The sequence below is a fragment of the Pinus tabuliformis genome, chromosome 4_2, assembly GCF_031772625.1.
Source record: "Pinus tabuliformis cultivar Carrire ecotype Pingquan chromosome 4_2, CPIR1, whole genome shotgun sequence".
Taxonomy (NCBI): Eukaryota; Viridiplantae; Streptophyta; class Pinopsida; order Pinales; family Pinaceae; genus Pinus; species Pinus tabuliformis.
Genome location: NC_142304.1, coordinates 290,179,410 through 290,204,695, shown reverse-complemented (window position 1 = coordinate 290,204,695; position 25,286 = coordinate 290,179,410). Strand labels below are relative to the sequence as shown.

At 31.5% G+C, this 25,286-nt stretch overlaps 1 protein-coding gene across 1 annotated transcript; it reads left to right on the top strand.

The window, feature by feature from the left end:
- The first annotated feature begins 6,922 nt into the window (after positions 1-6,922).
- Positions 6,923-10,164, top strand: LOC149169133 (serine carboxypeptidase-like 26). The gene is made up of 10 exons (XM_089427026.1): positions 6,923-7,353; positions 7,490-7,597; positions 7,680-7,775; positions 7,886-7,978; positions 8,331-8,419; positions 8,520-8,795; positions 8,886-9,031; positions 9,315-9,410; positions 9,514-9,619; positions 9,827-10,164. Exons 1-10 carry the CDS (start codon positions 7,062-7,064, stop codon positions 9,971-9,973), a joined length of 1,449 nt encoding a protein of 482 aa, XP_089283152.1. The 5' UTR covers positions 6,923-7,061; the 3' UTR covers positions 9,974-10,164.
- The last annotated feature ends 15,122 nt before the right edge of the window (positions 10,165-25,286 follow it).

The following is a 25,286-nucleotide window of genomic DNA, read 5'->3' as shown; positions in this document are numbered from 1 at the left end:
AGATATTTAAGGTTAAAAGATGAAATCAAAGCAGAAATGGTACATTCTTCATAAATTTTCTGTTTAAGTCATAGTTTTTCAGAAACTAGTTCAGCCAAACCAAGATAAACTTTGAAAAAATGGATGAGTTTTGTGTTCCTAAAAGGCTAATATACAAAAACCTATCTCACTTTTTACACAGGTATTACCAAAAGTGAGATAAGTGCATGTCTTCACAGCCTATTTTTCGGACTATGCAAAGTCCTGTTTTTGACATCTTTTTGCAGAGAATATTGTGAACATCTAGAGCTAAATTTTGGGAAACTAAGAAAGGTTTATCTCAAAAACATACTTATCTACAATAACCTCTTTCATTGTTTACATATCTATCTCGGATTGAGATATAAAAAGGTATCAATGGACCCTAATTTTGCAGAATTTTTGGGGCAGAATGCACAAAGAAAGGATGCAGTTAGTGACTTGGATGCCTCATCATCAACTAAGAGTTGCTATCAAATTCAATTTTCTCTTCTTTTATCACCATAAATCCTTAAATATAGTGCCAAATAGATTCATTAGTTTTGAGTGTCATTTATTTGAGTTCTATTAATGTAAAATAGTTTGAGATATTTGTAAAACCAATCTTGATATTTTTCAAGATATTTCAGTTTAGAATTTGTATAAATACTTCTTCATTTGAAGTATTTTGGGTGGATTCCAAGACATTTCTATAGAATTTTCTCTCAAATCAAAATTCTATTGTATCAATGACTGGATTGGTTTGCTGGATCAAGGAATAAAGATAAGATATTTTACAGGATTCTTGTGTAAAGCGAAATACAAATAATTATTCTCCCATATTCAATGTTGTTTTTCCTTATGTTTTTTCCATAATATTTTGTGTAAATTTCTAAAATCTAAATGTATAGCCAGGAATGATGTTTCAGAAATTGCTTAAATGCACTTTGTCTTGACTGATATGCATGATTGCATGTTTTCTTCACAAATCTAAGTTAAGGAATTCTTGACTGCTCCTTAGTTTAGATAACCCCTAGTCATCTATAGTAAAAGGTTCTTAATTGCCCTTTTTTCATGATCATCCTCTGTTCTTCATTGTAATCCCGGTCCAAGGATTCTTAAGTGCCCTTTCACCTTGGTTAGAATTACTTCACCCATTAGACCTAAATATTTGCATTTTGCTTTGCTAGCTTGCCCTGTGAACATTCCCTTTAATGATCTTGTCCAGTTATGCTATCCATTTGTTGACTCCATAGCCCAATGGTTTGAAGACCTAGCTCTATCCATCTGCTCCAAGAATTCCATCACCCAACCTTCAATTCAAAACCAAAACCCCAACGAACATTAAGAACTAGCTTAAAATCCCATAAAAACAAAGCTCAAAAATATATAGAGAGCCCTCTCTGAGTCATAGGTTGGCTAGAGCCTATACTTAAAAGATTGGTTTGTAGTTACCTTGGTTGCTTCCTTCTTCTAATAACTTCTAAGGAAAATTCTGAGTGATAACAGAGGCATGAAGGCCATTCTCCTTCATCAAATTAAATCATCAATTCTTTTAATTCACAACAAGTCTAGAGTTCTACCTAGTTACTATCAGTGGTTTCTTAGTTTCTCTACATAGCAAGCACCCAGGGGAAACATATCCTTAGCTACTAGTAGTGAAATGGAGAAGGTCACTCTCCTTCATCCACTCAAAGGTTAGTATGGAGTCCATCAGTCTATAGAGCCATGACCTAATCTCATTTCCAATGTGGTCGAAGTGGAGCCTACGTAGCACAAGGAGAGCCCTTCACTCAACCAAGAATTCCTTGGTGCCTCTCATAGGTGCTTATATGCACGAATTCCAACATTTTTATTAACAGAGCCATTCTAGTCCCTTACAGTATGAAACGATCCCTTTTCTCATTCAAGAGTCCCTTGGTGCTTCCTTCTAGTGTCTTCGTGCATAACATATACAATCCTCAACATCCATTTGACCCTCTAGCTCAGGCTAAGACTCAACCCCAAACCTCACTCATTGACATCAAGTGAAAAAAATCATGCACAAGGTTCCCTTACTTTTCCCACGAGAGCCTCCTCTCATCTCTCTTCTCCTCTCTTGGAGAAAGAATACACCTTTCCTTCTATTGTACATGCACCCATGCTCTCTATTCACTTTGCACATGCATTCTTCATGGGTGCTTCCTACCAAGGGAAAGCTTCATTTTATCCCATGGCCCCTTCTCTGTGAGGTTCCTTTCTTCTTCTCTATCTTGTGGACATACTTCACTCATCTCTCTTGCTATTGCAAACCCACTCACTCTTCTTCTATGTCTTTCTTGTACTTCATATGTCATTTTCTTCAAGCTTCTTCCCTTGACAAGTTTCTTGTCACGTTTCCCATACCTTCGGAAAAGCAAAAAAATTCGATGAAGTTTTCTTGTGGTAAATTATCCATACCTCTTGAGCAGTCCTAATACTACTACCCCATTCCTCTCATAATGGTTAGAAGTTATTACCACACCTTCCCACCATATACTTTCTCAGCAAAGATTGGCAATCTTAATCCTTATGAACATTTGGCTTAACCAATAATCCATTGGAAACCATTAACCTCCAACTCCCCTTTGTTGGCTTTCCTTGTCTTCATGACTCCACATGGTGTATATTGTATCAAGGCTTCATCGCTTCATTAATGGGTTTTTAAATTATAATTGTAATTATTTTGGGTCTTTTCCCCATTTACATTTACATGTCCATACAAGGATAAATAACATAATTAATTACAATTACAATGCCAACAAAAGTTAAATGTTTGGGATTTTATAGTTTCATAGCTAAACTAGATAAAGTATTTATTGTAGCCAATTTAAGGTTTCCATTTAAGGAAAATCCCCAAGTCTTCTTCATCCCAATAGGGTATAACCCAATTGATCACTCACAAAGTGATCCCAGAGAAAATCTTATTAGTTATATTCATTTAAAAGGATTGTATAGGTATATTTGGGTCCTTAAACATAATATTAGAGGTTTCTTAAATTTTTCAGTGGACTCTTTAATCTTAATTTCATTTTTACCGCGAAGAGCCCTTCCAATAAGTCTTCACTCTAAAGTTTAGGTCTTTACTCAAGATTTTGCATGCATTCATTAATGGAACCATTTGTTTATAGGAAACATATTGAAGGCATCATTTTACTATGTAGAAATAACCCAAATCCCATACAAATTATCTCATTGTGCAACAATTAACATGCTCAAAGCAACTTTGCAGGCATCCATAACACACAAAATGCATAACAACCTATATATATATATATATATATATATATATATATATATATATATATATATATATATATATATATATATATATATATATATAAAAAAAATTGCACACAACGTTAAGTATAAATACTCACAATAAACATTCATATAAGGGAAGATAAATTATACACATATAATGGATACATAGAGTTTGAATACTTATCTCCTGTAATGAACTACCTACTCGATGTAGACCTTTGATGTTCCTGCCAACCATAAATCACACTACCAAAAATATGCCACCCTTGAGGTGAGACCATAACTCCACAAGGGTAAAGGATCTCTTTGAGCCAACTATGGACACACAGTCTAATACAATTTAGGCACAAGGCCTCACACTAGTATACTAGCTTAACCAATTCTCCCTCCAAGCTCTAGCTTTTCCCAAGGCAAGCAAGGATAATTTAGCCATACTATATATTGGGTAGCCCCAAAAATTCGCTCTCCAATCTCTAGCCTCACTTGAGACGAGCAAGGAGAATTAGCCTTAGAATTTACTAAGTACATTGGCCCAACCAATTCCCCACCAATCTCTAGTCTCACTCTAGATAAGAAAAGAGAATTGGTCATATAATTCAACCAAAAATATCTCTACAATGTACCAGGTCAGAGGGTTTAATGGTTTTCTTAGATCATAGGGTTAATGGTTGACTTAGGTTACATGGTTAATGGTTGACTTTGTTCACATAGACAATTTTTTGTCTAAGCTCACAATACAACTAATCTCGACATATTACCCAAGGAACCAACAACCCGACAAGATAAACCAACAGACACTTCTAGGCAATGGTGCATGAAGTTTTACAAGGATCCACAAGAAAAAAAATAGGGGTTGAATGGCAAGGGACTCCAAATAGTGATGATTCAATGGTGCCAACACTTACTCAACGTAATGGAAAACCTAACTTATATGTGTGTGTGCTATCTCTTCTAAGTGTCATATGAGGAACTCACTCACCCTTACTTTGGACTTAGGATATAAGATCCATTCATAAATATGAGCTTCATTGATAAAGTTTCTTTATGAAGGTTTTTTCATTTATCAAGCTTAGAAGCCATGCCATGGTTCTACCCTTTCACCTTTCCCTCTTGTGGAGTTTATCCCCCCATACTTTCTATTGAGTTGTATGCAATTATGATATATTTTATTATCATGTATGTAATTACCTACTATAACATTAGGCTCACTCACCTTCTACACAGAGGCTCTCCATCCTTAATCACGAAGGCACTATAGCCCTAAATAGGTGAGCATAGTTAAGTAGGCCCAAAAACATATATAAAAGCATGCAAGCCCAACACAATGTGACTCACTAACCTAATGACAAGATGTATGAATACATACAAGGGGTCATCCTGGGGATGTTACACCACCATCAATAGCTTGGTAAGAATAAAGCAAACTCCTATGTGGACACATGTGATGTGAAGCACCAATATCTAAAAATGTTCTTCATGTTATTGTGAAATATTACAAATAGATAAAACTTCATCAACCATACATGAACTTGTTTCAACCAGATTTGCTTCCTTTTTGGAATCATCATTGGATTCTTGCCTCTTCAAACGATATTTCTTGAGATTCCCTAATTTATTGTAGTACCAATAATTTAGCTTACCCTTTTTTCTTTTTGACTTAGATCTTGATGTACCTCTCAAATTCTCCACTTTTTTCTCTAAATCAACCCCTTGCCACCATTGCTTCTTGTGTTGAGGTTTTTACACTGAACTTCCTTTGCACCTCCTTAGATAATAAGGCTCTTACAACAGGATCATAATGAAGAGTGCGAGTTGTGCTAAAGCTAATAAAAGTGACTAATTGGTCCCAAGATTTAGGTAATGAGCACAAGAACACAATTCCCTTGTCTTCAACATTGATTTTTACACCATACTAGTTAGTTGGCATAAAAAAGTGTTAAAAACATTTAAATTCTTAACATTTTGCTACCTTCTATCATTTGTAAACTATATAGTTGCATTTTCAAATATATATGACTTGTCATGTAAAGGCTCTCCATTCTGCTCCATAAGCCTACTGTTGTTTTCTTTCCAACAATATTGAGAAGAGCATCATTTGTCAAACGTAATCGAATGATGCTAAGAGCTCTTGCATCCAAATCTTCCCATTTCTCATCAATGACACCGCAAGGTTTTATCTCTTACCTCTCAGTGACTTGTGTAGTCCTTATTGCACCAACAAATTGTGCATCTTAAGATTTTGCAATTAGAAGTTATTTTTCCATTTAACTTCTCCACCTCGAACTATGCATACAAAATCTTCACCATTAGAACAAACACCATAATTTGACACACACAATTTATTTATTGACTAGAAAATTGTTGCACAACTCCCAAATCCACACACAACCCCACCAAAGCAAACTTTATATATATATATATATATAAGATCCAAATCCAACTTTTTTATTTTAATATATATCTATCCAATCAAATTGGATTTTTTTTTTAATATATCTCCACCAAATAGACATCCTCCAAATCAAAACTTTGGAATACACACCCAATAAAACTTATAGAGTAGGTTTCGTGGCCTCCACTAAATTGGATGAATCTCTACTACCTTTACCAAATCAAGCCAGGTTTGCATTTAACCTCCCAACTCCAAAATATAATTTTTTGTGTAAGATAAATATGAAGAAATAATGAAAAGTAAAATAAGGTAATATAATAATATTCAAATAAAAATACAAATTTAAATAAATGCAAAGAAGTTTGCATTTAACCTTCCAACTCCAAAATATAAATTTTACAATTTTGGTGTAAGATAAATGTGAAGAAACAATAAAAAGTAAAATAAGGTAACATAATAACATTCAAACAAAAATACAAATTCAAATAGTAAAATCCTAAGACTATCAATCAGAAAAAGATCTACAAATTCTTGATAAAATAAAATATGGTATTCTTGTTATTTAAGAATAAAGACTAAATTTTTTCACCACAAATTTACAAAACTTTCCTAACCACTGGGGCGTTATACATAGATGGCCTATTACATGTTTTACATCCACTACCACTAATATATGAATCACCACCATTGCATAAACCATGAGAGTTCCATAAATCACTAAATATTTAATATAAATAAAAAATATTTTTCTAGTAATTTTTTCTTTTTTTTCATATAATTTATTAAAACTGTTTCTGTTTGGTTAAAAGTTTTTCCTTCTTAAACAAGTTAATGGCTCAATACCTAGAGGCATCTGACAGGAGTTAGGTATAGAGGTTTTCCTTGAATAATGATGAATTAGCCTGCATTGCAGATGACAAACAGAGATGACTGTCCTCACGACTAGTTTGACAACTAAATTATAATAAGTTTTCCACTATCAAATAAAAATAATCCCAAACAGAATGAGATACTAACTTGGCCAAATAAATAATTAAAGTAAAAGAATCGATCATCACATGCCCATTTTTCCAATCAGAATTGGATAGTGGCTTGGCCAAGCAATTAAAGTAACAGAATCATTAGATGCCCATTTTTATGGTGGCTGACATGCCAGTGGTTTACCAATATTCCAGTACAAGAATAGTCAATGGCACTAAAGCATGGACCAGGCACTGATTGAAAAGAACTCTATCAAAATAGACATGTACTGTTGCTTCTCCATCATCCTTCCCAGCCTATATATCCTACGGATAAAGTCACACTCATTAAATCTCCGTGGTCTGTTCTCTATGATTCCCAGTCCCATATTACTGGAAGTCATTGCTCTTTGACTGACTCAATTAATGCAATGGGAAGAACTGGAGGAGCATGCAGAGAGCATTACAATGCATTAATGAATATCTGCATTTATCTTCTCTTCATGTTGGTCGTCAATGGCGACCAGGACAACTTCAAATATGGCCTGACTGCTCAGGAAGCTGACAGAGTGTATAATCTTCCCGGTCAACCCGAGGCAAATTTCGCTCATTACGCAGGATATATAACAGTGGATGAACGGCATGGCAGAGCTCTTTTTTACTGGTTTTTTGAAGCAGAAGACCAGCCTTCTGAAAAACCTTTGGTTCTCTGGCTTAATGGAGGTCCAAATCATGCCCTTGCCTTACCGTTGCTTTGCTTGTTATATTGAATGAATATATTCCTCTGCAGTTCATTGACATCAAGTGAGTTGAACTCCTGTTGAATAACTCATATATGCATTCTTTTGGGCATTTGCAGGCCCTGGATGCTCATCCATCGGCTATGGAGCAGCACAAGAATTGGGTCCGTTTCTGGTAAAAACGAATGGGACAGGCCTTTCCCTGAACAGATATTCCTGGAACAGAGGTAAGCAGAGGATTGGAATCAGTTGCCATCTAATAAATTATTAGATTTTTGAGATTGCTCCTGATTTATACTCTGCAAACAGAAGCGAATTTGCTCTTTTTAGAATCTCCAGTGGGTGTGGGATTTTCATATACCAATACTACTTCTGATTTGCTGGCGCCGGATGATCAATTTACTGGTAAATCCCACATTTGAACAAAAATAAAACAAAGATTATTGTGTTATTTTTAAGCTATATTCGATTAATGGAAAAAGAATCTTTGGGGTTTAAGAATGAGGGTTTTGCAGCTGAGGATTCATACGAATTCCTTCTGAGATGGTTACAGAGATTCCCACAGTATAAAACCCATGATTTCTACATAGGAGGAGAAAGCTATGCAGGCAAGTTTCATGTAATAATAGCAGTTTCTATGTACTAGTTCCAATTTCTCAATACACTTTGAATGGGCCAACCATAGCCACCAAGCAGTGCAGCATTAATAGTAATGTATCCCGAAATATACCGCCCAGAGCAAGCTGCAGTGAATGCTCTGCAGCTCAGTACATGATGTTTACCATACACTCTGGGATATACACCTTGGCAGGTGGAATGCCTTAATGGGAGAATATATAAACCATGATATGTTACTATTAATGTTGCACTGCTCTTTGGTTATTGTTTTCCCTTATGTGTGGAAATATATGTATGCAAGAATTTGAGTCAGTTTGTTGAAACATTTCACTTGACTTTCAGGCCATTATGTACCTCAGCTTGCAGAGCTTATCCATGACCGAAGCCACAAGCACTCAAAATACACTTCCATCAATTTGAAAGGCTTCATTGTTAGTACTAGAACAGAATCTATCTTTCATTTTGAATTTGTGAAAATTTCTGCAAGCACTTGGCATTGAAGATTTGCTAAGGATGTGAAGGCATATGCAGGTGGGCAATCCTGAAACGGATGAGTTCCATGACTGGGAAGGAATAGTAGCTTATGCTTGGACCCATGCTATCATTTCTGATCAAAAGTATAATCTGATCAAGAGCATTTGCAATTTCAAAGTGTACAACTGGACAGATGAATGCGAAAATGCTGTGAATTCGGTGATGTACGACTATCAGGAGATTGACATATATAATATCTATGCACCTCGTTGTCTAGAGAACTCGAGTTCAGGAGTAAAGACGAGAGACAAGCTTACAGTTTCACAAAATAAGGTAATTCGCTTCAAAATTTTGGTATTGGATCCTCTCAGCAGCAAAAATATGGCGTAGCCTTGATTATAATGTAATTGATAGTACTTACAGGTCTCGAGGAGGGCATTGGGGTTCCTATACGGTGGATATGACCCCTGTTTTGAACTATACACAAATGAATATTTCAACAGGCCTGATGTTCAAGAAGCTCTTCACGCAAATGTTACAAAGATTCCTTTCAAATGGGCAGTCTGCAAGTGGGTATCTGTATTTTAATCACTAGTATAGGTCATGATATATCTGAAACTAGATCATGTTATCTCTCAATCTATTGGGGTAATAAAAGATGTTTGAGGGGAAAATTTGGGTATAGATGAACCTATGTAATTAGTTAGATTATGCTAAGATTTGTTCATGTAAATTTTGGTTTCCATCTTAATGTGATAGCATCTCCATTACTTAAATGTTATAGCTCAATTTCAAAGCAACAAATATCTTTCATTTCATTTTCTAAATCCTGACTCTGATTGCTTGATGCAGCAATTCTGTGTTCAATGCATATAATTACACAATATTCTCAGTTCTTCCAATCTACACAAAACTTATCAAAAGTGGTCTAAAGATTTGGGTTTACAGGTATGTCAAAGATTTTATATATGGATTGGCCATTTGATGTTTTGGATGATTAGTAGTTGTTAATTTAGACTTCAATGAACATTGTTATGGTCAATGTTAACAGTGGAGATATTGATGGGAGAGTACCTGTAACTGCCACGAAAGATAACATCAATGCATTACATTTGCCCATAAAGCAACAATGGCATCCGTGGTTCCATGACAGACAAGTAATCCTCGAAGCTCCCATCCTCTGTTCCAAAAGTTATTATAGCTATCAATACAAATTTTGAAAACATAGGTTAGGTTTTCATGTCATTCCTCAGAAGTAACGCCGAGTGACTAGGTTTTGCTTTCTTGTCAGTTTTTGTTTGGACTTTTGTGATCAGTTCATTCAATTCATGGTTGGTCACTGGGGTATCCTTCTGTGTATTTAGGTGGCAGGATGGTTTATACAATACCAAGGATTAACATATCTGACATTTAGAGGAGCAGGGCACGCAGTTCCCTTAGACAAACGTAGCGAAGCATTGTCGATGATACAAGCTTACTTGCAAAACAAAGATCTTCCAATAAGAAGGTGACTCTGTGATTTTGGTTATGGGCAAAATTGTCATCCCATACTAACAACCACAGGTCTGATAATTGATAATGAAAATATTATATGCAGCATGCTTTTATGCAGTAACCTTTGGCTTTTGGTGAAGGGCTTAGCATTTAATTCATGTAAATAACTTTAGTTAATTTTTATCTGTTTTAGTTTTGGTGTTTTTCATAGTTTTTTTTTTTTTTCGCTTTCACAATATATTGTATAAGTTTTGGAAGCTTGTTAATTGCAGTTATTTCAGGTGGTTAGGCCGAATAATTATTATATTTTTTGATTTAAATTTAAATCGATTGTTAGTTTAAATAAATTCAAATTTTTATTAAGTGTTATGAATTTGATTTTTCTCAGATTTATTTATAAAGATTTAACATTTATGGAATATTCATGAAATATTTTTAGTAGTAGTGAAACACAAAGGATTGTGATTTATGAAGTGGTTATGTGTTTCTGTTTATATATATATATGAAATGAGTTTTTTGGGGCATGTGGTGTTGAGAAATTCACGGTATTGTAATAATGCTTTAAAATGAGGCTGAATTATTAATTTTTTTTAGAATTAATACTAATAATAAATTTAAAACAAAGTTGTACTCTAATTAATAATTTTTATGATTTTTAAAGTCTGACAATATGAGGTGTATAAGTTAAGTGTTTTCTTGTAGTCCTTTTATTTAAATGGTTGCGCTAATTTTTTAATTCAATTAAAACCTTCATTGAGGTGATTAAGTGTATAAGTTCAGTGTTTTCTTGTAGCCTTTTTATTTAAATGGTTGTGCTAATTTTTAATTCAATTAAAACTCTCATTGAAGTGTTTTGTAGCCCAATACAAGAGAGATGTTGTTCCATTATATTTAAAAATAATAAAACAATACTTACATATCAACAAATTAAAAAATAATAATAACAAAAAAATCAATGTTAATCATAAATAAGATATTTTAATTTCCATCTTAATTTTACATCAACTTTATATAGAAAGATAAAATGATTGACACACAAATTTTAATTTACTTTTTAGTATAAGAAATAAACAATTCCATCACTGTTTAATATGGAGTTGACAAATGACATGTAAAAATAATATTATTGATATTATATAATGTGCAATTCATATTATGTTCAATCCATATGTAATATCTAAAACAAAAATATATTAATAAGTAAAAATTATGGTTAGTTATAAATAAAATATTTCAATGTCTATACACTTTCCATTGTGAGAAAGATGTGTAATATATTCCATTTTTAATATGGAGTTGATATATAATATTTAAAAAGTAAAAAGAACAATAGAATATTTTATGTGGTTAGATTTTAAAGATCTGCAATGTTATTTTATTAATGGGTTCTTTCTAATTCAAGATGTGTAATTTATTCAATTTTTAATATGGAGTTGATATATAATATTTAAAAAGTAAAACGAATAATAAAATATTTTATGTGATTAGAATTTAAATGTACAAGGTTATTTTATAATGGGTTCTTTCTAATTCAAAGAATGAGGGAGATTTATAATTATTATGCAATTGACCTATAATACACACACATATGCATACACACACAAAGATAGATAGATAGACAAACATGTAACATTCGAAAAAATATTAATAACGAAAATAAGAGAGAGCATGAATGTTTTCTACCTCGGAATATGAAGGGGCATGTATTAACAATTTAATGTGGAGAATATGAATCATAAGCAAAATATTTCAATGTCAATTATTCATATATTAAATAAACGAGTGAAAAAAAAAATATTTCTTATGATTAAAATATTTTATTAGTCTTTTGCTCAAAACCAATATAGATTCATCTTAACTCCAGATCTACCAAGCATCCAATGGAATTTAATTTAGTAGTAGTGAAACATAGAGGATTGTGACTTATGTGAGAGCTAGTTATGTCTTTTTGTATATATATATATATATATATATATATATTGACCAACTCATGGTATTGTAATAAAGTCTATTTATAACTTAACAATTTTCATGGTAAAATGAGGCTGAATCTGCATGGTTAAATTTTTTCATGTTTTTTTAAATGTATATGTTTAATTCATATTTAATTATTTTATTAACTAATAATAATAATAAATTTAAAATAAATTTATACTCTAATCAATTTTTATGATTTTTTAAGTTTGACAATATGAGGTGTATAAGTTAAGTGTTTTCTTGTAGGCTTTTTATTTAAATAGTTGTGCTAATTTTTAATTCAAGTAAAACCCTCACTGAGGTGCTTTGTAGCCCAATACAAGATAGATGTTGTTCCCTTATATTTAAACATAATAAAACAATACTTACATATCAACAAATTAAAAAATAATAATAACAAAAAAGTCAATGTTAACAATAAATAAAATATTTTAATTTCCAACTTAATTTTACATCAACTTTATAAACTTTATATAGAGAGATAAAATGATTGAAAACACAAAAAAATTAATTTACTTTTTAGTATGAGGGAGATATACAATTTCATCACTATTTAATATGGAGTTGACAAATGACATGTAAAAATAATATTATTAATATTATATAATGTGTAATTCATTTTATGTTCAATTTATATGTAATATCTAAAACAAAAAGATATTAATAAATACAAATTAATGTCAGTTATAAATAAAATATATCTATATTAAATAACATAAATTTATTTCAACTTTATGTAGACAAAATAAGGCACTATATATATATATATATTATGTTCAATTTATATGTAATATCTAAAACAAAAAGATATTAATAAATACAAATTAATGTCAGTTATAAATAAAATATATCTATATTAAATAACATAAATTTATTTCAACTTTATGTAGACAAAATAAGGCACTATATATATATATATATATATATATATATATATATATATATAGAGATGTGTGATTTATTCCATTTTTAATATGGAGTTGATATATAATATTTAAAATTAAAAATAATAATAAAATGTCTTATGTGGTTAGATTTTAAAAATCTACAAGGTTATTTTATTAATGGGTTTTTCCTAGTTCAAAGAATGAGGGAGATTTATAATTATTATGTGATTGGCTTATAATACACACACAAAGATAGATAGACAAACATATAACACTTTAAAAAATATTAATTACAAAAATAAGAGAAAGCAAGGATGTTCTCTACCTCGGAATATGAGGGGGCATGTATTAACAATTTAATGTGGAGAATATGAATCATAAAGAAATTATTTCAATATCAATTATGCATATATTATATAAACGTCTAGAAAAATATATATTTCTTATGATTACAATATTTAATTAGTGTTTTGCTCAAAACCAACATAGATTCATTTTAACTCCAGATCTACCAAGCATCTAGAAGAATTTAATTTAGTAGTAGTGAAACATAGAGGATTGTGATTTATTTCGGAGCTAGTTATGTCTTTTTGTTATATATATATATATATATATATATATATATAGTTGTATGTTTTTTTGGCATGTGGTATTGAGAAACTCATGGTATTGTAATAAAGCCTCTTTATAACTTAGCAATTTCCATGGTAAAATGAGGATAAATCTCCATGGTTAATTTTTTTTCATGTTTTTTAAATGTATATGTTTAATTCATATATTAATTCTTTTTATAATTAATAATAATAATAAATTTATACTCTAACTAATTTTCATGATTTTTTTTAAAGTCTAGATTTAGTGTTTTCTTGTAGCCTTTTTATTTAAATGGTTGTGCTAATTTTTAATTTACTTAAAACCCTCATTGAGGTGCTTTGTAGCCCAAGACAAGATAGAGGTTGTTCCATTATATTTAAAAATAATAAAACAATACTTATATATCAACAAATTAAAAAATAATAATAACAACAAAAAATCAATGTTAACCATAAATAAAAAAAATTAATTTCCAACTTAATTTTACATCAACTTTATATAGAGATGTAACGATTAAAAACACAAATTTTAATTTACTTTTTTGTATGAAGGAGATATACATTTCCATCGCGATCTAATATGGAGTTGACAGATGACATGTAAAAATAATATTATTGATATTATATAATGTGTAATTCATATTATGTTCGATCCATATATATATGTATGTGTGTGTGTCACTGATATTAAATGACATAATTTTATTTCAACTTTATGTAGGATATATATATATATATATATATATATATATATATATCCATTGTGAAAAAGGTGTGTAATTAATTCATTTTTTATATGGAGTTGATATATAATATTTAAAAAGTAAAAATAACAATAAAAAGTTTTATGTGGTTAGATTTTAAAAATCTATATGGTTATTTTATTAATAGGTTTTTTCTAATTCAAGGAAAGAGTGAGATTTATAATTATTATGCAATTGACTTGCAATACATACATATGCTTACACACACAAAGATAAATAGATAAACAAACATGTAACACTTTAAAAAAATTTAATAACAAAAATAAGAGAGAGCAAGAATGTTTTCTACCTTGGAATATGAGGGACATGTATTAACAATTCAATGTGGAGAATATGAATCATAAATAAACTATTTCAATCTCAATTATGCATATATTATATAAATGAGAGTATATATATATATATATATATATATATATATATATATATATATATATGATTAAAATATTTTATTAGTGTTTTGCTCAAAACCAACATAGATTCATCTTAATTCTAGATCTACCAAGATTTGATAGAAATTTAATCAATGGAAGTGCAAATTTTTTCTCAAATTTTACACTTAAAAAAATACTAAACATATTGAGAGATTTAATCCTCTTGAAATATGGTAAATTCGAAATTCTACTAAGAGAAATCTATGTTAGTTATGTATATAGCTACATACATAAGACACATGACATTTTTCTTTAATATATTTTATAATTTTTTTAATTTCATTTTTCAATATAATATACATCACATAAATTATATAGAGAGAAATTATTGAAATTTTTATTAATTAAAATGAGGTATGATAAATTATATAAAGAGAAATCATTGGAAGTTTTATTAATTAAAATGAGGTTTTGAAATATGATAGTGAAAAATAAAAACATTATAAATATTATTTTTTATATGATTAGTAATTAAGTTTAAATATAAAAAATATTATCATTTGAATTTATTCTATATATATATTTACATTTTCTTTTTAAATGTGTATAAATTTATTAAAAAATAAATAAATATAATTAAAATATAATAAATTAGATAAAATTAATTATTTTTAATATTAATATTAATCGAGAAAGCTTTAAGACACATTTTGTATTGTTAACTAGTGTATGTCATAACAAGTACATTATATTTAGATGTACTTATTTTTCTGATCGTCAGAAGTACCTTAAGTTTAGTTGTTTAACGTGATATGTGGTATTTTTAAGTTTGGCTTACAAATACATTAAAATAATGGTTTGATTTTGAAATTAAAAGTGTAATGGAAGTGTGTTGCGAATAGTATGTGAGGTAGGTTGTATTAATTTTTAAGAAAAAAAAATATAATATTGGGTTAAATTTAGGGTAGATATTAAAGATGTATTTTTCCAAAAATATTTAATCAAAACATATTAATTTAAAATATAATTATATAAAATTAAAAGAATTTTTTTTAATAAATTTGAAATTTTAGATTTTGGAAAAATTGTCTTATTTGTTAATTGGTAGATAAACTATTATTTTTAAAAAGTGTAAAAACGATATAAAATTAATGTTAGGAGAATAATAATAATAATAATAATGGTTAAATGTTTATGTATTGAAAATATCTTTTAAGTATTGAAAAATATCTTTAGAGAGCACAATAGTTATTCAATAAAAGAAATAATAGCTTTGTAGGTTGTTACACTCATTAAAGAATTTGTTTAATAAAAAGTAGTTGAATAATGCTTAAATAAAAAGATATCACAAAAGCGACGTTAAAGGATATTAAGTGTAAATCAAGTATTTAAGGAAAAAATAGGGAAATTTTATAAACCGAAGAACATTCCAAAAGAGCATCCATGCAAGATGTCTTGTGTAATGAGCATGGAATAATGATAAATGTTTAGTTCTAAGAACATTCCAAATGAGCATCTATGTAAGACAAGATGTTTTTCATAATGAACATGGAATAATTGTGAATGTTTAGTCCTTGTAGTAAAAGGATATCACACACTTCAGGTAGTATGAAGTATTAACTAACTAACAACCTAAAATAAGATAATCTTACTGAATTATGGGAAAAACAATAATTATTATTAGTTCAACCCATATAATCATAAATTATAAAGATGATTGATAACACAAAATATAATTGAGTACTTTAAATAGAGGAAATCAATACGATTAACATGCTTCATCACTTGGCGGTTTGGTGAGTATATGTGATCCATAAATAGTAGGCCTATGGCCTATCCATTTTACCAACATAGACACTTTATGGAATACAAATAAATAATGTATCAACAATTAAAAATGGGATAAGATCATGGCTCTTTACCTATTACTTCTTAATTAGTTACAATACTTAGTTCAAACTTTTAGCAAATAAAATTTGGGCTAATTGAATGCAAATCAATGGAAAACAAGTCTACTCTATTTCAAATTTGTTCACTGCTCAGTTTCTTACAATTAGAATTTTGCACAACATTCTACAACTCCATAAATGCCAAAATGAGGTAGGACTTTATGATCTTCTTTCAATGTGAAAACACAACACTTAATTAACAACATTTTTCCTAACAAAAAATACATTGCTCAAAAGAGAGGAGAATGACAAGGAAGAAAAAGACACCTAGCAATGACACAAATTCCCAACAGTCCATTTGACTCATTTAACCAATTTCAAAACCTCCTATATAAGTGCAATAGTTCTAATATGACAACCATTAATCCTCAATCATTGAGTATACAAGATAGAGGAGAGTAGATAGCTCTTAGCATTCATTAAATACTAATAGAAATTGGTTTGTAACTGAAATTAAGAGAATTGTAATATAAAACCCATCATCATAACCATGTGCACAACTAAAAATAATAATATACCTTAAAGGATACCAATAATGTCACCCAAAGCACACTACATAACATGAAAATGCACATATACAAAGATGTTCTTGGAAACTAAACTGGGGGGAAACTAAGTTGATTAGGGATTTTATTAACTACAGAATTGATTACAAAAGGGTGAGTTATATAAGAATTTAGTGTACTGATACTTTCCAGTAGGAAATTTTTGGATGCCAACATGGCTCAAAACAATCTTCACTCATCATGATATAAACTCAATGCCTTCTTCTCCTCTAAACATCCTGTAGACTAACACTTTGAGTTCTCATCTCTACTACTTCCCTTATTCATTTCCTACTCCTTTGATCCATTCAATGCTCTTCTTCATCACAACCTTCAATTTTAATGTGTTGCATTGGAAGGCCAACCATCACAATGATTTGTTTCAACTTGTAAGGGAATTTTTTTTTTCTCAACATTTCTAAAAATAATTAAATGCTTATTACAAAGTTTAAAAAACATTGTGATGAGGATCCAATTTGGAGCACATCTCCCCATTTGCAAGCTTTTGGTCCCCAAAAGCTTCAAATTCAACTTGCTTAAATCTTCTCTTTTTCTTTCATGTAACATACCCAATTCTTTTTATCAACAATTGAGGATATAGTGTGCCTCTTCAAAACATAGTTATCCATTGATATCTCTTGCTATGAAACCATAATTCTCTCTCTCCCATTATTAATGAATTAATGCATGCAATCATGACAATGTAAGCTCATGTAAACATGATTAATCACTCATAATTATAGAATATATGATACTTGCAACCTCACAAAATATTTCACATACACAACATTAGTTTAGCATAATTTCAATAAGCCATAAAAGCTTACGTTCATGGAAATGATTCACTAATTGGATGTGGATGAAGGATTTTCCACCCAACCATAGGCTTTTGGTTGCTCATACATTTTTGCAATATAGCCACTCCTAAGTTAAGGCTATGAGTCCACAAGGATCAATTTTTAGATAGCTAGTTATAATCCTCTCACATAGCCTAATTTTCCCTCTATTTCATAGGTTGTAAACTCTCATAGAAATTCCAATCAACCAACTCTCTTTTCACTTAAAATTGCATAACCCAAGGGATGGTATTCCATTATCTGCCAAATAGTCCCCCATGTTATCTAACTTTCATCTAGGTTGGATAGGAAATCTCTCTATTGAGTAACCCTTGAATTCTCAAATATAATGGAGTTTTCTCAATAGAAATAATTCCTCATACACATGGCATAATTCTTGCATAATATTCATAATGGACATAATCATACTATAACAATTCATAGAGTGTTATAAGATCTCCCCACAATCTCTGGAAAGAATGAATGGAAAAAACCCCCCACAATAACCAAAAGTCAAGGATTATATTTGTGCGATTCCAGCTTGCCTCGTGTCTTCCTAAGAAGTCCATATAATTCCCTCAATGGAAATTGATCTCAATATGATATAACTTAAGATAATTTAAAATAGGACTTAGGTTTAGGATTAAATTAGTATTATTTTACCTTGGCAACATTTTGAGCCCCTTGAGCCCCCTTTCATTCCTCTGTTGTGGAATAATAGCTCCCCATGCGTTTTCATCCTTCTCCAACTATAATCAATGATGTTTATTAATCTTCAATGTACAATATTTACATATTACATCACTTGGACGTCATCCATTCATTGAATACACAAATATGCATTGTTAATCTAAGTATCTAAATCGATGTGTCACATTCTCCTCCCCATAAAATTCAAACCATATTTGATGCACATCACCATGCATGTGCATAATACTACTTTTATGCTTTATTTTTAAGCATCAAATGTTTCTTTTCACATCAAAATTTCAAAATATATGTGGGTATGCTTCCCACATTGCATCTTCCAACCCCCATCTCACTTCCTTAGGGATATAGGAGGTCTGGTGTGTAATTCCCACTCCTTTAACCTAGCTATTATGAGATTTCTTGATGTGACAGACCATGTTAGTGTTATTAGTATACATACGGGGTAGTTGTATGCTAGCTACATACCCACAACTCACACAAATATGCTAGTATTTTGTATCTTATTATGTTAGATGATTAATTAATAATTAAACTTGATTAATGGTTAAGTTTGATTAGTGATTAATCAATTGATTAACCCTTAATCCTAATTTATAATTAGTTAATGAATTATGTTTATCATGATTTAGTTAATAATTTAGGATCCTTGTAAGTTTGTATGTTTGATTGACATTTAAATCGTATTATTATTTTATTCACTAATAAGGGGTAGTTGGGTGAATTGACCACCCAAGGTATTAATTAAGGGGCAAAGGGTAGGTGGAGAGATGAGGTAGGGTGTCGCTCGAGGGTGGCGGGGTGGGAATTGAATGATGATGGAGATAAGGGGGGTTGTTTTTTTGGGGTTTTAAGGAGAAGTGGGGAAAGGAGAGCCACGATAAAGGATAGGGAACTTAGACAATGGAAACTTTTTGGAGTTGGGAAGGTGTTGGATTGAGAACTTAAACACACTATAACTGCAAACTAGACTTGGGATAGGATGGCTTGGGAACTTGTGGAGGTTTCCTGGGCTAGGAAGTTAGATAGGATCTTCCTAGTTGGTAGGGTGGCATATTTAGTCAAGTGGTCCTAGGATGAGCACAACAACCGAGCCACTATAACTAGATATTTTTTCTTGTTATTTGTCAAATTATTGAAATTACATTATACATTTTAAATATGTTGTGCAAATGATAAATATCTTATGTAATGAATAAAGGAAGATTGATTATGTAGTTGTACTAGACATTTATAATCTATGTTGAGAAATTTTCTTTTAAGCTTGGGGACCCAAATAATGGGTCTTCACATGTGGCATCAGAGCTTATTGTCAAAATATGGATCCTAAAACCAACTACACACCAAAACCCTTGTTTCAACCTCATGTAAGCATAGAAAAACCTTACCTGCAAAGAAAAGTTTAAAATTTCCATATGATATAAATTTTCATTAGTAACTCATTTCAAAGTACATAGATGATACTGCATATTACAAAATTTCATGGATTATGGGCAATGGGAAACTCCACTAGCTTTCTATTGTCAAATCAGATCTAAAAAATAGGCAAAATGAGAGCTTCAGATTTTTTAATGTCTTTTATAGATACATAACCAAGTATGATTTGTGAGACTTGTGATTCAAACTCAAGTCAAATTAACTTGCAAGACTAACTTGGTGTGTCAATTTGATTCATGTTTTACATGCAAATCAAAATTGCAAGGATCAATCGAGGTTAAATTAGACTCAAAACGACTTGCTAGACTTGCCTTTTCCAAACTGTAGAGTCAAAGTTGATGGTGAACTCAGACTCAAAAGAACCCTATAACTATGGTCATGAGAAAGAATATCTGATTTATGCTATAGTACAACTACCACAAGGATGTATATATTCTCTCACTCACCTCAATATATTTCAATAAAGCTTTTATTGTTTGACTTTTCTGATTTCTAACTACTTAATTAATAATTATTAAGAATAGAGAATGTTTTCTATCTCAGAATATTAGGGGACATGTATTAACAATTTAATGTGGAGAATATGAATCATAAACAAAATATTTCAATGTCACTATGCATATATTATATAAACTACTAAAAATAAAATATTTCTTATATTTGTTAGTGTTTTGCTCAAAACTAGTATAGATCCATCTTAATTCTAGATCTACCAAAAGTCGAGAGGAATTATCTAAGTGAAAATCTTTCCTCAATTTTCGCACTAAAAGATGTTTGCAGCTTGAGAGATTTGGTCTCTCTCAAGCTTGGTATATCCAGAGTTAAGATAGATCTATGTTGATTATACATATAGCTACATAGATACTACACAAAGCATTTTTCTTTAACATGTTTTATAAACCCTCTATTTAATTTTTTAATATAATATGCATAACATAAATTATATCTAGAGAAAAATTATTACAATTTTATATATTTATTAATTAAAATTTAAGATAAGATAAAATTTTGAAATATCATATGCAACTCTACGCAACTTTCTAATTGATTCTTTGCTAATCTATAGATATCTATGTCGCTTCTCTCTAATTCTATAGTTCTACTCTTAATGCGCTTTCCCATCTCTGTTGAAGGGATTTTCAACCATCTAATCTGAGCAGAAATTTATGACAATGGCATTTCTCGAGCTCAGAGAAATGTGAGAGCGTACAAGAAAGAATTAATGTCGACAATCACCGTGTGCTCAAAGTGCACAACCCTGATTTCTGGAAATTAGTTTAGACGTTGTAAATGATCATGGATGATAGTAGCCAATTCCACTGTCCATTTTGGGATGTTCTTATCTCTTAAGATGCGGCCGTATCATTGATGATAGTAGCCAATTCCACTGTCCATTTTGGGATGTTCTTATCTCTTAAGATGCGGCCGTGGTGTGCAGATCTTAGTTATAGTTCTCTACTGGAATTGTCCTCCACATTCATTGCGCGAGACTGGAATTGAGTTTACAAGACTCATTGCAAGGTTCGAAGCAGTTAAAAATGGAGAAAATGAACTGAAATGTCTTGTATCACTGAACAAATTCTTCTGTGATTTTCTAGGTTTGCTGTCAGAACATATGCGTATTGAAGTAGTGGAGTTGGGGCTAGCTGGCCGACGTTCAAATCACCGTTTGTACGTGGCCCCATTGGGCACGACAGGATAGGAGAACAGAAGGCAGGACAGGAGAACGGAAGGAAGGACAATGTTGTCACCATGTTTTGGGCTCTGGAGCTTTGGTGGTGTTGTTGGGTCACTTCATGCTCAAAAACCTTAAAACTCAAAGTTAAACTATGTAAAAAGGAAAAAAATTAGAAAATTTGTGTAAGGTTCCCATTAATAGCAAAACAACACCACTATATGTCACTGTGTGAGATAACAAGTACCTACTTATTTCTTTTTGTCACTCTGAACTGAGATAACAAGTACATACTTATTTTTTTGATTGTCATATAAGTACATTAGGTTTAAATATTTAATGTGATATGTGGTACTTTTAAGTTTAACTCACAAACACATTAAAATAATGGCTTGATTTTGAAATTAAAAGTGTGATGGAAGTATATGTTGCAAATAACGTGTAATGTAGGGTGGTATTAATTTAAGAAAAAAAAAATGTAATATTAGTTAAATTTGCCGTGGATATTAAAAATTATAAAGATGTTTTTTAATGGAGTTGTTTTTAGTGTGATTTTTTGGACTTTTTAGTGTCGGTGGAAATTTTTGAGGTGAAATTTTGATTTGTGTTGTTTTTTTACTATATATATGGATTCAGCACCCTGAAAAACCCAAACCCCTAGGGAACTTCGATTGTGTAAGGGTTACCCATCAAGCTTGTGATTTCAATAAATTCCTGCCGGATTTTAGAGAAATTAGACCGGAAAAACCCACCGGAAAAGCTTCCAAAAAGTCTCACTAAAGACAACTCGTTTAATAAAATTATTTAATATTAATATATTAATTTAAAATATAGTTATATAAAATTAAAGTATGGATTTAAATATAGATAAATTTTAAAAGTGTAAAGAAGAAAGAAAAGTTAAAAATATTAATTTAAAATATAGTTATATAAAATTAAAGTATTGATTGCCTTTGTTATGAACCATGTTCTCTCTTTGAAACCCTAGTTGCTTGCAATCCATCTGCAATCTCACCATGGCCAGCCTAGAGGAAGCTCCTCGCCCTTCGCTTGATGATGCATAGGCATTCTAGGCATTGATTGCACCCCTCCTGGTGAAACATAGATCAAAGGGCAACCCCTCCAAGTTTGTTAAAAGAATGAAGGGAATCCCATCCATGGCAATGCCCTTGGTTTTCTACCACTCTAATTTGGCTTTCAAAAATCGTGCCTTGGTTGGAAAATTCACCAAGATGTGGCCTTTGCCCAAATCCATGGAATTGTGGACTAAGAAGAATTAGAAAAGCAAGATGAAAGGAAACATGGGCATTTATGTTGTCGGGAACGATTGATTTTCCTTCCTCTTCAAGTTCAAGCAGGACAAAGAGGTCATCTTCATAAATGGCCCCTACTTCTTTAGCAATAGGGGAATGCATCTAAACAGATGGTCTCTAGACTTAAATCTGGTGGAAGACATCCCTAATGACGTGCAAGTGTAGGTTAAGCTCCCTCAACTCCATCTGTCTTGTTGGAGTGACGATTGTGTTTGTGTTATTGGAAATGGCGTAGGCAAATATATTGATAGAGTTGAGCCTAAGGGAGGCAACTTTGCATTTGAAAAAATATGTGTCGAGGTAGATTTGGAGAAGGGACTTCCTATAGATATATTCCTCATGATGGGAGGTTGGAAACACTGCCAAATTTTGGATTATGAGCATCTCCCCTTCAAGTGTCAGGTCTGCCATGAATACAGACATTTCGCTCGGGATTGCAAGAATTCTCAAGCAAATAAAAGTAAGACTTCTGCTGAAAATCAAACAAAGCAGTGGCAAACCTAGAGAAAAGAAGGAAATAAGAGAGACTTGGTAAACAATAAGAATGCAAATCATAAATAGCATCCCATCCTCTTTGGGGTTTTGCAGTCCCTTGAAGAAAACTAGCTGGAAGAGATGGCGCAAGATACCTAACGAGTGCTTCCAGCATAGAAAATTGAGGATTTTATAGTTGAATAAGGGGAATCAATGAATCTCAAAAGGAGGACACACCCAAAGAGATTTAGTCATCGTAGATGTTGATCCCTCCTCAAGTCAAGGGTGGCCCTGTCATCTATCAGCTAGCTCAACTTGTGTCCCCCTAAAGGCGCTAGATATTCTCAGGAAGATCCAAGGAAAATAATGACAAGGAATATGATGCTAACTCTAGGAGGAAATAGGGAAGCAAGCAACCAGAAGACTGAGAGCATTGCTAAGAAAAAGGGAATGCATTCCAGGAAGGAGATAAGAGAAAACAAAGTCGAGAAAAATAAGAAGTTGGGCAACTAATTGCAGATATTAGACTTGTTAAAGTCTTCTGGAAGTAAAAGTTCAACATGGTTAACCGAGGGAAGTTCCAAAGCTCATTCGTCTACTAAATGATGATATTTCTCTCTTGGAATATAAGGGGATTGGGAGGTCCCTCTAAATCCCTCTCAGTTAAAGATGTAATTAAGTTAGTAAAACCCGATATTCTTTTTCTGTAGGAGATTAAGTTAGAAGAAGACAATTTAAAAAGTGGTTTTTTTTGGAAGGATAACGATGGAGTAAAATAGAGCTCTTGGCGAGCCTATGGAGGATTGGGTATTTTTCTGGAATAAAAGTAAATTTTCCTTGGTCGAATGCACAAGAAATATGAACTAGATCACCATTATTTTGGAAAGGAAGGACACAAAGGAAATGATCATAGTGATAAATGTCTATGCCCCTTCTACATACGAGGAAAAGTTATACTTTTGGGAAAAGCTCCTCACATTAAAGAATGACAATTATAATCAGAGCTCTAATGTCAAAGGGGAATTCAATACTACATTATTTTCATCTAAAAGAAAAGGCGAAATTATTGTGTGAGATCCATTTAGAGAATAAATGGAGGATCTCATTATAGATTGAGACATGATCGATGTCAAGATAAGGAGAGGAAATTTTACTTGTACAAATAGAAGAAGTGGTTATGGGCATATTTCAGCCTCACTAGACCGATTCTTAATCCATAGTTTGTGGATCCTCAATGGTTTGGATCCTTATTCTTCCATTTTATGTTTAGGTGAGTCAGACCATCACCTAATATTATTAGTCTTGGAAGAAAAAGAAGATCTTGGGCCTATCCCCTTCAGATTTAATCCTAGATGGTTGCAAGAAGAGGGGGTCTAGAATTTAATTTCACAAGCATGGATCACTAGTGTGGTGGGATCCCCAACCTTCATCTGGGAATCCAAAATAAAGATGGTGAAACAAGCACTGAGAACATGGGCAAAAAAATGTATGTCTTCTTGGGTAAGAAAAGAAAATACATGCTTTAGGAGCTAGAGTAGCATATAAATATAATGGAAAACAACTAAGTGGAGTAATGACATCTAGAAAGGGAGAAGATCTTAAATAACCAAATATTCTAGGAAAATAGGAAGGAAGAAGAGATCTAGAGACTAAAGTCCATAAGCATATGGATATAGGTAGGAAATCAGAACACATCATTCTTCCATAAGTAGGCCAAGGAAAGAGAGTTAAGGAATAGGTTGAGGGAGATCACTCTAGAAGGAAAGCCACCAATCCCAAAATTATTAGAGATAAAAG